The 17,696-nt window shown below is 41.2% G+C and overlaps 1 protein-coding gene and 1 long non-coding RNA gene across 2 annotated transcripts in view; one reads left to right on the top strand and one right to left on the bottom strand.

The window, feature by feature from the left end:
• The window catches only part of LOC147137364 (uncharacterized), a 92,120-nt gene that overhangs the window by 31,880 nt on the left and 42,544 nt on the right, over window positions 1-17,696 (top strand). The gene's annotated exons all lie outside the window — the stretch shown is intronic.
• Window positions 10,275-16,476, bottom strand: fhl5 (four and a half LIM domains 5). The gene is made up of 5 exons (XM_086049110.1): window positions 16,240-16,476; window positions 14,622-14,796; window positions 14,229-14,398; window positions 12,762-12,948; window positions 10,275-11,780 (listed from the first exon to the last, which is right to left on the bottom strand). Exons 1-5 carry the CDS (start codon window positions 16,399-16,401, stop codon window positions 11,629-11,631), a joined length of 846 nt encoding a protein of 281 aa, XP_085905236.1. The 5' UTR covers window positions 16,402-16,476; the 3' UTR covers window positions 10,275-11,628.

Raw genomic sequence — 17,696 nt, forward strand, 5'->3', positions numbered from 1 at the left:
ATTTATCTTACAATCAGCATAATCTCTACATTTAGAATTACTTTTAAAAAACAATCAAGAATACAAACAAATTTAAATGAAATACTAATTTCTTTTCCAAAGTCACAGAGAGCCACAGAGTGAATAATGAAATAGCCACATTCTGTTCTGGAGCCGCGGGTTGTCAACACCTGACCTAGCTAGTGGCAAGTTTAAGACGTTAAAATAGTGATGAGCATATGTCTGATAGCCAGTTAATGGCTAGCTACCTGCCAGCTACTCTGAAAAGATAATGTGCAAGTTGGCATAAAGTGACAAGCATGTGCTAGCTAGCCAATACTATCTTGCTTGCAGAAGGAAGCAATTACCATCCAAGTGACAAGCTAAAGTGAGAACAGTCAGTGGCCACATGGCTAGTGACTAATGCAGTAAACTAGCTTTGGGCGCGTTCGAAAATATTCTGCGAACACACACTGGTTCAGTCCGACCACTCAAAAACTGTGCTCCAACTGGGGACACATGTCAGCTAGCCAGTCGTTGGCTAGACAGCTAGTGGCTAGGGTGAGAAGCTAAAAAGAGTGACAAGAATAAGGAAGCTAGCCAGATGGCAGCTAGCATGAGAAGCGATAAATATATGTACGAGTGACAAGCATTCGTCAGCTAGCCAACTGGCGGCTAGCTAGCTAAAGTGAGAAGCTAATGAAGCAGTTACCATACTAGTGACAAGATTTGGCAGCTAGCCAGTCAGTATGTAGCTAACTAGGGTCGTGTGAAATGCTAACGCAGCACTCTACATAAAGTACATGTGACAAGCATATATTTTTTAATTTTGTTAAACATTTGTGGTTGCTTCTGTATAAACAACTCCAGTACCAACATGGTAACACAAGTATACTGTACATAAGCGTAAGATGATAAAAACATCATTAAAAAACAACTATTTACATCATAGACTTTTTTTTCATTATACAAATAAAACATGTAAACAGTTGTATGCCACAGTCCAGACACATTTATTTTAAATTTAGAAAAGCACACAACAGGATATTTATAACCCGACACGGCGACACCAAAGCCTGCTCCAACTGTGTGATGTGTGCGTCCACTCCACACTAAAGTGACTATCTGGAGAACACCCTACACCCGCAGGTAAGCGTGGGCATGTGAGGGAATAGTGCAAAATACAACAACAAAGAAGAGCTTTTCTCATGTTACTGTACATCCCTGTTCCAAAATTAATTAATTAATTTATCTGGTAAATAACTGGTTTTAAAATACAGCAAAAAAGATAGCATTGCATAAAATACAATAACAAAAGCTAGCCTTGCATTTTCATCTTTTTTATTTTGAAAGGTGCCATAAATTGCAATGTAAAGGACGCCATAGACTGCGAAGGCCAAAGGCAATTTTCAAAAGCATGTGTCCATTCCTGTTACACATGTATCACTCTGGTGCAGTGTAGATTAAGAGTAAGAGAGGGTCCATGTGGTGTGTATCCACTGCATGCATTAATGTGTGTTTACTGGCAAAAATGCACATGACAATTACGGGTTTGAAGAGGGAGTAATGTAAACAGGCTGGTGGCTAATTTTAAGATTGCACATCTTGTGCACAGAAGATGAAGTCAGAGGCGTTTTTTTTCCCCCTACAAATTTAAGTATAAAAGACATATCATTAAGTTAGAGGACACTTGCATATATTTGTCTATACATTGCTGTATGTTGAATAATTGTGAGGGGACAGTAAATTTACACTGTTATACAAGTTGTAAACTGACTACTTTCTATTGTAGCCAAGTGTCAATTCTTTAGTGTTGTGCCAAAACAGGGTATAATAACGTTTACAAAAATGTGAGGGTGTACTCACTTATGCGAGATACTGCAAACATAGCTTGGGCAGAGTGCTACATTGCAGCATGGACAATTAGTGAAGTGATGACAGCGCGCTCGTGCTAAGGACATTATTTCTAGCCCGGCTTCATGCTCTCTCTCCTAATGAGGCTCCTGGGCAGCATGCCATTGTTGTCACTTAGTCACAAGGCCACGCTAATAGTACACATGACCCTGAGCTAAAATGTGGTTCTTTTGGCATGTAAAAACCTCCTTATCAATTATTAAAGCATATTTTGCAGTGGTGGGAAGCAACGGAACACAAATAGTTACTGTACTTAAGCCGATTTTTCTGCGTCATCGGGGATAGGCAACTGGCAGCAGGCAGTCATCGTGACCACACTCTAAGTGGGCCCTTGATTTTTTTTCTTTTAATGATTCTTATTCTTCTTTCTTTTTAATTAAAAAAATCATAGGTTGAGGCAGGGAAATTCATTAAAAATGTTTCCTCTACAGTAGCCTCCCGAATAATTGCGGCTTGACACCATTCATGGACAAAATTAAGTTTTTTTTTTTCTTTGTTTTGTTTTTTTAAGGTGGGGGAACAGAGCCCCAGAGAATTTATTTGGGGTTTACAAAAAATAATTTTAGATCTTGTTTTCCAATGCATTTCAATGGGTGTCAATTGTATGTGGATTTTTGCTATTCGCAGCGTAGCCCATTCACTATCCCCCACAAATATTGGTATTCGACTGTATAATTTTAAATTGTAATACCACCGTTCGCATCTAGATGGCAGACATGGCTTAGTTAAGCTTTCACCAGACTTATACCACCCTATACTGCAACGTGAGTAGTTTTAATATTTTTTTTGCGGATTTAGAATAATGCAGGACAAACATAGAGCCTCAAAAATAAAAAATAAAATTTTGTGTGAGTTGATTTTTCTGAAAAAATGTACAAAATGCAAGAGAGCCCTTTGCACTGGGCCAAAAAATCCCAGTATGTGGTTATTTTGTTGCTCGCTTCAAACCCTTTGTTGCTGAATAATGGATCATTTATCTGTCCTACATTTAAACACAGACATCATTAGCCTGATAGCATAATTGCCTGTGTCATTTTTAACTTACTATCACAATAGCAATAAAAAAGTACAGATGTGCTTGAAAAAAAATATTTTTCTTCATGTCTGTGTAGATTCTAGGTCATGATATAAAAGTTGAATCGAGGCAACAAGACTCTTCTTTTTGTTGAACCTGTTGTGTTTATTACTTGTTTTCAAAAAAAAGTTTAAAAATTACTTGGGGATTTATCCTATTAGGCTAACGATGCATGTACCGTACTTTGCAGTCTTTTGTCAAAATGCTCAGGCTGGGACATTGTTAAGAACATCACGATTTGATTCAATTACGATTCTTTTGGGTGCAATTGACTTTGAGTTCTGATTCGTGAGGTTAGGATTGGATTTAATTCAATATTGATGTAAATGCTGACATTTTTTTAATACTTGACCCTGCCATGTCATGTCAGGTTTTAGCAATATAACATCTGAAAATCAAAATGTCACCTGTTGAAATGACAGTTGATGGAGTAAACATGCCGCTGTCTCAGCGTTTTTGGAATGTGTTGCAGGCATCAAATTCAAAATGAGTGAATATTTGCAGAAAAAAATAAAAAGTTTTATCAGTTTTGAACATTGAATATCTTGCCTTTATAGTGTATTCAATTGAATGTAGGTTGATTTGAAGATTTGCAAATCATTGTATTCTGGCAAGGGCAGTGTAATGGATCCTGTCGCGAGGCTCCAACCATTAGAGCCGATTGAGCATTTAATAAAGGTGACAACCATGAGATTAGCGTCACCCACTTCATTGTTCAGCCGCTGAATGAGGAACTTTAGATACTGTACAAGACTAGCACCAGAGTGTACTTCCTCAACAGAGGCAGCATGTGCTCAGGATCCAAAGCATCCTCCAGGGGGTACTTGGGAAAATCTGCACACCAATCTGGATTGAAATTAATTGGATTCATGCTTATTATTACTGTGCCATGGAGACACTTGTATTTTAGTCGTCTTCTTTCATTTTTCACTTTGGTTTTTATCATGTATGATGCAGCGCTCTCTGTGTTTGTGCAGCTTTAATATGTATTCAATTAAATTGTCCAATTTGAAGGCTTCTCCTCAAATGTACTCCTCCCCAGCCCCACCATCTGTAGTTGGGTAAATAAACACCGAAAGGATATATACATTTGTTAACAGGAGTTGTTCTGACTTTCTTGCTTTGTGTGAAACATGATGAGGAAGCGTTACCTTTGCTGTGTACTTTTGAGGTCCTTGGCTTTGATAGAGAAAAACCAAAACAAAAAATCTAAACACGATAAAACAGAGGCAGTGATCAGTGAAAGAAAAACATATTTTGACACATTGTAAATGTAAAAGAAAAAAATCAAATAAATCTTAATTAAATCTGTCCCTTTTATTCATGTCATAGTTATAATTACCCCGATTGCAACTTATGCTGGGCTTACCCCGAACGATTTTCACAGTCTCAGTCTAAAAACTGAAAGTCAGAATGAAGTTTTCGATTTTTACTCGAGTCACGGTGCGCATCTCCATCATTTAGTGTAATGTGGGAATCTCAGCTGTGTTTTGGATCAGTCTTTTCTGATGAGGAAACGCTGGCAAAATTGCGACTGAGCATGATGGGAAAAATTTGCATTGCGGGAAAAAAATGCCTAAAGAATTAAGTTGTAGTCTTGGAAATAGTTACCTCCAAAATTCAGTCTGTGTAAAATCTCAGTCTGAGACTAAACTTTGACTAAAAACTCTTTAACTTGTCTTTAAATATGAGCATCTGGAGGATGATAGTTTTCCAAGGGTCTTTTCCAAATCTTCTCAAAGTCTTCTAATGTACAGCTAGCTTTAGGCACTCTGCCTGACCTCCTGCTTGTTACCTATTGCGCTGCTCCATCGGTGGCACACAGTCATCCAGACATCTCGCACTGGGAGAGGCCCACCGGAGTCCCCCAGTTGATGTAAACCCTCAAGAGGGCGCCATCCACCTTTCCACACACCAGGCCTTGTGCCATGCCTCTTGACTGCAGTCAGAAACCCTCCCAGGAAGGCCAGGAAGCGCAGACGCCCGTCCGTGTCATCCGCGTCCAAACACAGGCGGATGACTTTGTGCAGGTCCAGCTGAAAACATGCAGTGAGCTGCAAGCCATTTTAAAGTGCGTTAAGATGAGTACACACATACCAACAATCAAGACCAATCGGAGCATTTTTCCTCTTTTCCAATCAAAGTCAAGTAAAGGCTCGGTTATCGGGTGTCTCTGAATAATCATCATTAACGATTATCCTGCGATGTGTGTTCAGCGGGATACCCAAATACCGTACTTTGGACAAAAATCCCCACTTGCCATGTTTCATTATATTTGCTTTAAAACTACTAAAATCATGCAAAAAGAAAAAAGAGAAGGAAGCAAGTTGGACACAAATGGCCCACATAGAGCCCAGAGAATTCATGTTAACAGTGGTTACAGAAAATTATCAGGATGGCACAACAAACGGGGCCGTGTTAGCTTGACAATTGTCTGCAATGTGATGCATCTCGCCATCTGCTGCTCTCACTTGCCAACTGGAAGGTGTCAGCGAGGCGTGCCCACCTGACGCTCAAGCTGCTCCGCTAGGCTGGATGATACTGATATGCTCAGTGGCCATTTGATTAGGTACAACTGCTCATGAGAAGTAAATCGCTGGCGTTGGGCTTGTACTGTATGTCATAATTTGGTAAGGTTCATATTTTTTTCACAAATCTATAGCATTGGTCAGTCCACGTGTGTGTGTTATTTTTACAAATTACTGACCAAACTCAAGTGTGGAAAATTGCTTGCTCTCTTTGATGATGCAATATTAATGGTTGAACAAACATGCTGTTTTGGGGGTCACGTGAAAAGTAATGATTTTGGAGGTACGAGACCCACATCATAGGTGAGTCTTAATTTTTTTTTTCTTTTATTATTTGATACGGTAAACCCTACTGTTCGCTGGGGATAAGCCTAAAACCTAAACGCTATCAGAAGCACTGACCTGCGTTCCTAAATTCTTCCTAAATGTGGTCCACAAAATTGTATTCGTTTTTTGTTAGGAGTCTGTTCTATTCATTCTGCAGCCTTTCTCTTCCATTGGATGTATGTGTTTTTTTTTCCTTTTTTGTGTAATCGCATTTCAGCCTTTATTTGCTGCCATATCAATTTAATCTGCCCAGGGCTTTCACAATCACTTATGTTGACTAATGTCATTTAAACCAGATTAGCAATGGGACTGTTTCTTTAAGAAGCCATCCCACTCTGACCAGTTCCTCGACCTTAGCTCTGTTTCCAGAATTAACTCCTGAAGATGGCCTTCCACTTCTTTGTCCGTCCCGGCGGTGGCTTAAACTTGGACATTTTTCTTCACCTTTGATCCTGGATACCTGCTTTTTGACATTGCTGTCGCCTATTGCAGCATCTTCATAAACTTTTTCAAGTCTTTTGAAAATATTAATTGGTGGTTCGTCTTCTACAACAACAAATTCAATCACAGCGCTTTCTGATTGACATCCAATGATGACATCATTTCCAAAATGGCTGACAGGAAGTGGATATGTTCAGACATTCTTTTTTTAACAGTTTATATTCAAACCACACACTGTTCATATTTCTGGGAAAAATATAAACTATAAATCAGGTAAATTGAACAGTGCTCATTACTTTGCTTCCCCTTGTATCATATGTGGCCCGACTGACCTCGATAAATGTACCTTTGACGCATTGAAACATTTCTTTGCGGCCTTCTAGGATTTGACTGAGCACGCCTGCTGCATATGAACGGATACTTTTGCACATTCAGTCAGTAAAGGTCATTAACGTCATTAAGTTTAGCAGTTGAAAGTCTAGTCGTGCAGCTATCCCTTGTGCACAAATTTGCCATTTAAATGACAGAAACCATGCGCAGTGCCACTTCGCATGTGAGCGCATAAAAGCCAAAGCGGCTTAAACGCCGGTCAAGCTGTGACTCATGAATAAGACATGTCCTTTTCTCTCGTTTCATCCCCTGATAAAGGAGCCTGTGAGTGGGTGCCTTTGTTCCCACACTGACCACACTGTACAATGGATAAATGCATTCTCCCGATAGTGCCCTTTTATGAACTGCGTTTTACCTCGTGTGAGTCACACGATTGGCAGCTCTCCAGTCACTCGAGCACTGTCAAGGCCTCCTCCAGACTCTGGTAAGGTACCAGCATCCAGAATTTTGGTTTTGTTAAAAGTTTCTTAGCGACAAGAATAACTGTTTCGACCGTTAAAATTGCTTGCGAACGTCTGCCGAATGTCTTTGCAAACTTTTGCAACTTTGAACGAACCCTGACAAAAACCAACTTTCAGGGCCATGTGAAAACATCACAAACCATCGCCGCTCAGTGAGATATGGGCTTAATGAAATACAAGTAGTAAAAACATTTTTTCACAAGGTACAGTAAAATCAGGTTAAACCTCTCTGTTATAGGTCAGTTAGGTTTACCATTGTTTCTTTGTGTAAAATAATGGGAAAGTAAAAAAAAAAAGAAAGAAATCTGCCAAAATACCAGGAAGAGAAGTGGAGTGTGATTCATTCTTGGTTGCAATTTCCAGATGCCTGAAGGTGCCACTTTCATCTGTTCAAACAATTAGCTACACCATAAGAATGTCCAGCCATCATACTGCTCAGGAAGGAGACGGCTTCTTTGTTCCAGAGATAAACGTGCTTTGGTCCGAAATCCGCATAACAATCCAAGAACAAAGGCAAAAAACCTTATGAAGACGCTTGCTGATACTGATACCAGGTCATTTACCAAAGTGAAATGAGTACTCTACCAACATGGGCTGAGAAGCCACCCTACCAGGGAGAAGCGTTTCCTCCAAAAGAAACATTAAAAAAGACAGATGGCAGTTAGCAAATGAAAAAGCTTGCGTCGTTTTATGTAGCGTATGTAAGCCTCTGGTTTCAGTTGTAAGGAGTAGAATGTAGCCGTAGTGGTAGTAGTTAGGTTTCGGGTTACAACAGGCGTTGTAGGCGATTTAAGCGATTTTGAACCGAAACCGAATTTTCTGGATAAAACGATGTTAAAAACGTGAAAATCGGCACGTTCAATTTTTTTATTTTTGGCGTATCTAAGCCACCGTAGTTTCCTCTGCATTTCCGCTTCCTCTCACGAGCGCGCAGTCCGGAAAAACGACAACAACACCGGCGCTACCGGCGATTCTGCTATTTGCTCAGGCAAGTGAGCGTTTGGTTAATAAATCGGGCAAATATAGACCTGTAGTGTAGTGTGTGGCCCGCATGTACAACACAACCCGTGAGCAAGTAACTCAACGTCTGAAAGGCGTCACTTTTTTTTCTCCTCTACAACGGACCTCTGGTCATGACTATGCATCTGGACTTAAACTTGACAGTTTTAAACTAATCATTGATTTATGTTTAAGTAAGACCAGGGAGAAAGGTGAAAGGCTAGTCACTAGCTGGTTATCAAAATGACTTGCTGACAGACTGTTTGGTTTACAGACTTGACTGTCTACCTTCTCTCATGTTGAGGATTTCGTTTCAGATGGTATATGCACTTTCTTCTTTCGTTATTGGTTTAATTAAGAACAAATCTGAAATCTATTGTGTAAGTAAAATGCCGTTAATCCCAATGGATTGTTCTGTGTGTATTAAGTTAAATTGACTGCCATTTTGAGTTCAAAGAAAGAAAAATTAAGATTAGATAAAAGGCATTCAAAATACTTCATTTTTCATTATTTTTTATTTGACAAAGAAATCGTAATAGTAAAACCGGGTTTGACAGAAAATAATCTGGATTTTCTTGTTAGGCAAAATCGAACAGCCCTACAACACTGTGTGTATCATATCCTGTCCTACCACATTTGGATGCCTGGGGCGACCATTTCAGTTACCCTTTTCAACCACAAGGAGTGTCTGCATACCAATTAGTATATTGAGGATCACTTCCCTATACATAAAATAAGCATGTTGTTGTTGTCCTTTCGGCTTTTCTCCTATGGCGAATCAAGTGCAAGATCGATTCGTGCGAAGCAAAAAAAAACCCCACACAAAACCTTACCTCCTCACTATGTTAGAGTGCCGTTCAGCCCGACACTGACAGCTTTACCCCGGGTGGTGCGAAGTGACTCGGCTCAACCGAGGTGTAGTAGATGCACAGCGCTCAAGGCAGAAGGCTGAAGACGTAGAGGAGGAAACACGCAGCCGCTGCCAGCACCCCCTTGGGCCACTGCAGTAGAGATGATGACATATGCTCGTCTTCATTACAGACATGCCTGAGGTAGAGGGAGCACATCATAACTCATACACTAGTTTTTCCACATTTTTGTTTTTTACTTGTTAAAAACATCTTACCTAAAGATACAAGCTTGTTGACGAGGAACTCACCGCCTCCCATCAAGGCGACAATAACATGCTGCCGGATGCTTTTTCTGGAAAATAGTTTCTGGATGCCCCACATGGCCACACCGCTCAAGAATTATCAGTCACTTGTGGCCACACACAGATAACGACACACCGTGGCCATCATGTCTTCAAACAGAGGTACCTCCCGGACCTCCTGCCACTCATCGGCTCTGACCGCCAGGGTGTGAACGACCCTTTTGTGAGACCCTCAATGATTGGTCACACCCCTCAAATGAAGGCATGCGGCGGATTTTCCTCCAGGCCGAGATGGACTACAGGGAGAATTCCGCATCGACCGACCAAGTTAGGTCCTGAGGAATAACTACTTGCCCAAAGGCGTCTACCTGTGGTGCTTCATTTGATTAAATGGACTCTCATGGTGTTTTAGTTAACATTGTGTCGCACCATATTACTCTTGCCCAGTCAGTATACATTGCAGCTTGGTCATCCTGGATGGAGGAATTCCTCCATCTGTGGACCTTTATCAAGATTTCTTGTCTTTCCACCCAACACATTTGGTTTGGAGTTTTTCTTTGCCCGGTTGGGGCTTTTGATGAGGGTCTTTCGCGTATCTCTGTCGACCGTGGGCTTGTGAAGCCCTTTTGTGGTTCAGGACTATACAAGAAAATTTGACTTGTCTTAACTTTAGACGTGGGGAGGGCCTTGATGCTTCCGTCCCACGGCACCAGCAGGTAGTTGAGGAAAGGGATGGTCTTGACACGGAACACCGACTGGCTGGAGCCTAATATTTGGGCTCTACTTTCTCTTAGCAGACTCACTTGAAGAACCAGGTGCTGCACGATAGCATCTGTAGTCCCCACTTAGATATTTGCATTGAACAGCTCCGCGCACTGGATGCTGCGTGTGCCTGCTTGCCTCCCGTACACGTGTTAGTGTGAAGGCTCATTCAATAGAAACAGTCAAGTCACGTGATGAGAACAATGAGAGTGACCTGTAACTTGTAAATAATTAGGCCATTGTATTACTGTATATAATTTTTAATAGTACTTATTTATACACACTTAATAAATCATTTCTGAACACAGATTAGGATAAGAGACATCAAGTGGTATTCATATCCCCTTCTTTTATTCAACAACTTCGGCCTCCCCATTCATGTCAGTGTCATTTATACAGAACTGCAATTTAAGGGCTTTGTGAAGTTGTTCAATTTGATGCCTGCTTGCAATGCATGATACTAAGCACCATTCAATTTTGTTTTATATAGTCAGCTTCAAAGCAGGAAAATGCAACAAATATACACGTAGTAGGTAGGGTAGAGTAGGTACACAAGACAAGTAGGCCGGTCGGGTATATCAGGGTAGAATAGAGTAGGTGGGGAGGGAGGGTATACCGTAGTAGAAAGGCCAGAGTAGATAGATAGTAGGTAAGACAATAACTTAGGTATGTGGGTATAATATGGTTAGTTGAGTAGAAAGGTAGGGGAGAGCAGGAAGATAGGATAGGAAGGTAGTGTGTAATGCATAATACAGTAGGCAGGGTATCTTAGGTAGATAGGGCAAGGTTGGGTATAGTAGGGTCAAGTAGGTGGTTGGGGTATGGTATAATAGCTAGGGTAAAACAGTATAGGGCAAGTAGATATAGGTAGGATATGATATAGTAGGTAGGGTGGAGTAGGGTAGATAAGACAAGCAGGTAGGTAGGGTACAATATAGGGGGTAGGTCAGTAGGAGTAGTAGGTAGAGTTTTGTATGTCGGGTAGAGTTGGTCTGGTATGTTAGGTAAGCAGGAAGGTAATCTGTAATATATTGGGTGGTGTAGAGTAGGTAGGTAAGCAGGGTAAAATGTAATAGGTATGGCATTAAGGGGTTGGGTAGAGTTGGTAGGGTATAAAATACAAAGTGTAGTAGATACAGTGAAATAGTCGGCAGATGTGGCAAGTAGTTTGGTTGATTTGACAGCTAGGTAGGGTGGCGTATGTACAGTACTGTAGATAGTAGATAGGACAAGCAGAGAGGTAGGTTATAAAATGGTTGGGAGGCTAGAGTAGGACAAATAGGTCGGTTGGGAAATTGATAGTAGGTAAGGTAGAGTTAGTTGGTAGAGTTATGGTATGCTAGGGTATGGTGTTATATAGTAGGTAGAATTGGTAAATAGGTAGGTAGAATGAAATATAGTCAGTACAATAGGGTGGGATAGACTCGGCAGTAAGACAAGGAGGAAGGATAGAGAAAAAACTGACTTGCGTGCGCAACTAAAATCTAGACAAAAAGCCTCAAAATGTTGTACAAACCTTCCATTTAAAGACACTTTGTTCATCTTTGCGCTCCCTCCCATTCGTAAACATTAGCTCGATGCAAGATTGAGCGTAGCTGATCACTTCTCGCGTCCGCAGTCGGTGCACAGGATGTTGTCACGCTGGGTGAGAAAGCCTCGGCCCACCAGGGACACGGAGCACTGCCCGCACGTGAAGCACTCACTGTGCCACTGACGCTCCTCGAACGAGATGTACTTGGCCCCAGCCAGACCTGTGCAAAAAACAACAAATGCTTGGGTCATTCCAGACTTCCTCCCACCACTCGGCCCAGCTCCTCACCCGCCATGTGAAATTTCAAATCATCCACGCAAACTCGCGACACTCTTACTAAAAGCTTTTTAACCACTTTGAGGAAGAGAGGAAAAGTAAGTTGCACGACTCAGTAAAAATGACACCATCAAGCTAATTGCTCTGACCATTGTTAGACCTAAGGTAAGCCTTTCTTCTGTTTTTGGTATCTTGTAATGTTTTCAGCCATGGTGAAGTGTGCCACTCAACCAACGCAATCCTGGTACTCCTGTTACTCAGAAAAATGTGTTTTGTTTGTTATTCATAAAAGCTAACACAGCATGCACTCTGAAAACTCTGACATTAACATTGATTTGTGACTTTCAACCCTGCTTCTAAAACCTTTTCAATGATCTGACTCAATAGGAGTGACACCATCTAGCTAATTGCCCTAACCATCTGCAGAGCAAAGGTAAATCTTGTTTATTTTTCAGTGTTTTCAATTGTAATAGAATGCCACAAACACAGCTGTCCTGAGTTGAGCTGAAATACTATTATTTTCATGCATCTTCTTTCAAGTTTACCGTGTGAAACAAAATAGTGGGCAGCCATCTAGTGGTCGACAGTGAAATTACTCCCTAAACGAATGGGCGGCGGTACAAAATAAAAGAATGAACTGTGTACAAAAAATGTGCCTGGGTGTCTGTAACAGGGTTGCACCAAACAGCAAAATATGTGATATGCCAAAGGAAATATTATTGATGGTTGAGATATATTATATCCTGCTATATTACCTGGTTTTCTTGAAACCAAATAAAACCAAACAAAAAAAAATCTAGTAAATGATCAGTTTTTCCATATTGCCAACTGCTCAAATTGTCCTCCAATTCCGTAATGACCCGTTTGCTGTACATTGACATCACGAGAGGAAGTTGGAATGAGAGATGAATGAATATTGGCTCACTTGTGATGGGCTTGGTGCAGCCCACGCACTTCTTGGCGTAGAGGTCGCTGTAGCACTCCAGGCAGTACGGGTAGTTTTCCCTGGAGGTGAAGCGCTGGCCTGACAGCTGCTTCCTGCAGCCAATGCACAGGAAGCACTCGCGGTGCCACGGCTTGTCCTGGTACGTCACGCCACCCGTAGTGATGGCCTGGTGAATACCATGCACTCTTGTGACTATTCCAGTTGTGCTATAAAATCCTAGCAAACGTTCTTCATTCATCTCCAGTATTCTCATTTGTAATAGATGGCATCACATACAATCCTGATGAGAAAAGTGCAAAAGCAGCATACCATGCACATTTGTAAGCCCAAACAGCAACACACTGATTTGTGAGTTCACTTTTTTTACGCATGCACACTATTATTATTCAAAATTAGTTAGGCCATGCACAAAGTTGTTGACAAAAGTACAATGGAAGCATATCACAGTATTTTAGTATTAGTATAAATGGTATTAGTATTATAAATAGTAATAGTATTTAAATAGTATTACACATACTATTTTAGTGTGAAAATCCAGACGCGTCTTCTTATTCAAAATAAACAGGGGGATAGAACACACAGTGTTGCTGGGAAAAAAAACTTTATATGCAGTGTCCCGACTATTGTAAAACTCCAAACAGCCATTTATCTTCATATTCGAAATAGATAGTTGTAAACATGCTTATTTTTCTTATGGTGCAAAAGATAGTAGGATTGTATTCAGTACTGTTGTAATAAGTGTGATTGAAGCATACCACGCACACTCATGACTATTCCAATATAAAACTCCAAATGTGTCATTATTTATATTCAGAATAGTTGGATGGTACACAAGGTTGTTGAGAAAAGGCTGATAGCAGCATAACGTAGACTGTCCAGACTTTAAACAGCTACAGTCAACCTTCACATACTCACGGTTCGGCATATTTGCGGAAAATTCCGAATTTCTCAATTTTTTCAATTTTTTTTTTTTTTTATGTATTAATTTATTTACTTTCTTTATTAAACTTTCACAAAACGTTTGGCCACATCGCATATTTGCCTAAGTCATTTTTAAATATTTTTGGGAGACAGGAAAAAACACAATTTTTAGAACACACATTGGTATTTTTTTTATTGATATTGTAACAAATACTAACAAAAGCTAATACTAACACTAATTAAAAACTAAAACAAAGCTTTTGCGAAAAAGTACAACTAATAAAAACTAGCAAACATGCCCTAAAAACGAATTAAAACTGACTGAATTGAAAAAACAAAAATCGTATTAAAAAGAAAGAAATCGTATTAAAAAAAATGTCTTCACTATTCAAATGTCGTACTCAAGGCAAACATTTGTCTTCGTATTCGAAATAGAGTGGGATCGTAGATGATGCACAATTATTTGTTAGGAAAAGTTAGGTCGTAACTCCAAACAGCAACACACTTTGGCCCAATAGAGCTCACCTTCTTACAAGCGCAGCACTGGTAGGCAAACTGCTTCTCGAAGCAGCCCACGCAGTAGAAGCCGTCATCTTTAGGGATGAAGGACTTTGTTCCGATGGGTTGCTGGCAGCGGTGGCACAGGAAGCACGTCTCATGCCAGCTGTTGCCCTTGTACTCCATTTTGCGGGAACCTGACACAGGGGGGGCGACGGGAGCGGACACTTAAAATAGCCACACCTGGAACGAGCTAACGCCAGTGTTTGTCTTGGAAGGGATTTAGCACATAGCTCTCTGGTATTATGTTGCCGTTATAGACGAGTGGTAGACATTTCGTGCTCAAGACTGTTGATGGACGGTAAAATAGCGCAAAGTAATCCGAGCCCGGAGTGTGGAGGGGGGCGGCGGTGCGCGTACCTGGCATGACCGTCTTCTTGCAGGTGGCGCACTTGGACGAGTAGTCGTGGGCGTAGCACTCGGTGCACAGCATCAGCTCGTCCTTGGCGGCGAAGGCCTTCTCCACCAGGGAGCGGCTGCACTTGGCGCACTTGAAGCATTCCTCGTGCCAATGATGGTCCTTGTAGGACAGGTCCTAGTCACATCAATTGATAGTTGAGTAGGAGCATATCATAATTGATTCTATTTGTTGTGCTATTAACAAGTTCAAGCCGATGCCCATGTATGACTGTACTAGTTCGTTTACAGTGGGATTATTATTTGCCCAGTAGTGGTGTTTATGTTTATTGACGCTATATTTAAAGTCATCTCTATGGGTTCACTATTTGTCTGGCAGTTGGTCACTGTTGCTCTCCTCGTGAATGAATTACAACCGGCTACGGTGGCCAACGTGCCGCAAAGGGCCGAACGCTGCAAACACAGCAATGATGCGAACCCCCCAAAAATGATGCAAAGAAAAAAAAAGACAAACACACACATGCAAAATAAAAAAAATTTAAAAAAAAAACACAGAAAACTGTAGAACAAAAACGCTGCAAGTAAGAAATGCTGCTAGCGGCCAACCTGCAACGCTGCAAACACAGGAATGATGCAAACAAAAAACAAACAACAACATTTTTCATTTGTTTTGTGGTTTCTAATGTTTGCTTCCACCTTTTTGCTGTGATTGCAGCATTTCTTTCTTGCGTTTTTGTTTTATTTTTGCATTTAAGTGTTCATATTTTTTGTTTGCATCGTTCGCGTGTTTGCAGTGTTTTGCGTTTTCAGCATTACTTGCTTGCAGCGTTGCTGTTTTGGGTGTTTTTAGTTTGCGTGTGTGTTTGTCTTTCTTCTTTGCCTCCGTATAATGCTCACAGTTTGGCAGTTGTGGTAGTCTATTAGTTATCGCTAGCTGTCACTAACACTATTTTCCATTAACTCGGTGGACGTTGTGCCGATCCTTCCGGTGTGTACCTTCGCAAGTATAATACTGCATACATATCGACATGTAGAGCTGATGATGAAACATGAAGACTGCTCCAGTGAAAAAAAATAATTGTTCACAAGGCATAAACAATATATGCTTGTGAGTATTGTCATATGATCTGTCAGAATGTGTTGGATGCAGCGTTTGTTTTCAAATATTAGTTGTTAAGTTGTTTTAGCTACCACGGTGTCAACGCTGGTTTTGTCAGCCTGCGTTTCACGTAATTTGTAAGCATTCACCTCGTCGACTTTCGGAACACAAAGTTACTTTAGGTTAGGTTAAATACACAACATCTAATTCTCTTTGAATTATTTTTAGTTTTATAGTAAATTTAACTGGGAGTAGCAAAAAAGCAAACGACGATGACTTGATATCTTTTTTGAAGACCGCTAAGTGCCAAGCTGCACACAACACTCTCAGGAAGGGCAGAATAGTCATCATCCCCTTCTTAGCACTTACTTGCTTAGGACCACGGTTATAAAAAGTTGATTCGTCAGTCAAATAACTAAAAGTACAGTAAGTCAAATTTTTGCTCGCAAAGCAAGAAAGGCGACCAAGTGATGTCGGGGCATTCGTAAGTCAAGCTATAGGATTCGCATGTTGATTGCCTACCTTGCAGTTGGCGCCAATGGGCTTGGCGCAGCTCTGGCAGCAGTTGGCAAACAGGTTCTCGTAGCACTTGGTGCAGTACTGTGTGTCCTCTTTCATGATATATTTTTTCCCCAGCAGGGAATCTTTGCAGTAATGGCAGTCAAAGCGCTCGCGGGTGGACATGATTGCTCCTGATTGTTGCTTGCAGCACTTAGTGAATACGCAGCGGGAATGAGGATGAGGTACAGGCGGTATGGAAAAAGGGGTGAGGCACGGATTAAGGGGTATCCACCGGGCCAAGGGGGGGTGTCTTCTATAAATACTGCCTCTCTTATTAGCTGTAATCTCCGGGGGAGGGCAGACGTGTGCTGCTGCATCATTCTGCACCTTTTAAGGGAGACCATGTCCAGCTCATCACTAAGCCTTTTCAACTCTGGGCCAGAAAAGAAGGCCTGGAGGTTTGGAAAACACTTTGAGTATTTACTTCATATCCTTGATATCCATTTTAAGGTCCATGTACTAGTTCAGTCTGTCCTCACTTGTAAGACAATTGGGTGTGCTATTAACACTAGCAGGCAGTAGTGGAAAAAACATTACAAGTAAGAGGCAGTCGTTCTACTAGTGCACTGAATTGTCCTACTAGTGAGGACAAAGAGCATACTAGTACATGGACCTTAAGATGGACATCAAGGTCCCTATTTTCATGTACAGGCACACATGTACTCGGACTAAAAACTGGCGCATCCTCATTTTTGTTCCGGGGCAAGTCTCATTACCGTGTTTGGGAATTTGGCAGACCGCATTGCCCCTCGCTGGGTGTTCTGGCGGACCGATGGTGTTTTCTATTACATGCCCACGGCGCACCTTACAATTTGGTGGCAGAAAGTAGACTAGACTTTAGATCAAGTGAAACCAGGTCAAAGTCGTGGCGCATGTGGTGTTAACGCGATTTTGGTGGATTTGTTCAGATTCTGAGCTCCACGGAGGTGCGTGGCCGATGTCATCGTAATTCATCCATAAATATGACAACAGCATGGGACAATCCCTCTGAATCACTGTAGGAATGAATTCATTAAATGTAAATAGTATTATCATCTTTGATATATTTTTAAAAGCACCCCATCTGACCACGGCACAACTAGCGTGTATGCTTGGGCGGGATGGCGATTGTAGTTGTCACACACAGACGCACGATTAGTGTTGGAAGGCGGTCTCCAATTGCCCACTTCGCAGCGGCCAACTTTGCATCATCCACAAGTAAAGATCTTCTTTACTTAAAAATGTACCTTGTGTGTGCCGATCTCCTGCATGGACTCCTGCGAGCATGTTATGCTTCCGCCATGTAGACTTTGTAACTCTCTTGCTCTGAATTTAAAGGGAATGATGAGAGCCGCTTTGGTTGGCCAGGAATCAAATCAGCTGTGTTCACGCCCACAACGGCGCAAATGCCCATTTCTAATTTCGCCCGTCTATGAAAA

This window comes from Filicampus tigris, chromosome 13 (assembly GCF_054856515.1).
Source record: "Filicampus tigris isolate MCC_2025a chromosome 13, RoL_Ftig_1.0, whole genome shotgun sequence".
Lineage (NCBI taxonomy): Eukaryota > Metazoa > Chordata > Actinopteri > Syngnathiformes > Syngnathidae > Filicampus > Filicampus tigris.

Excerpts from the sequence above, each read along its gene's own strand:
- fhl5 (XM_086049110.1), bottom strand. The coding sequence starts at position 16,401 with ATGTCCACCCGCGAGCGCTTTGACTGCCATTACTGCAAAGATTCCCTG. Across the intron at positions 12,949-14,228 it reads AGTGCTGCGCTTGTAAGAAG|GCCATCACTACGGGTGGCGT; the intron begins GTGAGCTCTATT and ends GGTATTCACCAG. Across the intron at positions 11,781-12,761 it reads CTGCACCAAGCCCATCACAA|GTCTGGCTGGGGCCAAGTAC; the intron begins GTGAGCCAATAT and ends TTTTTTGCACAG.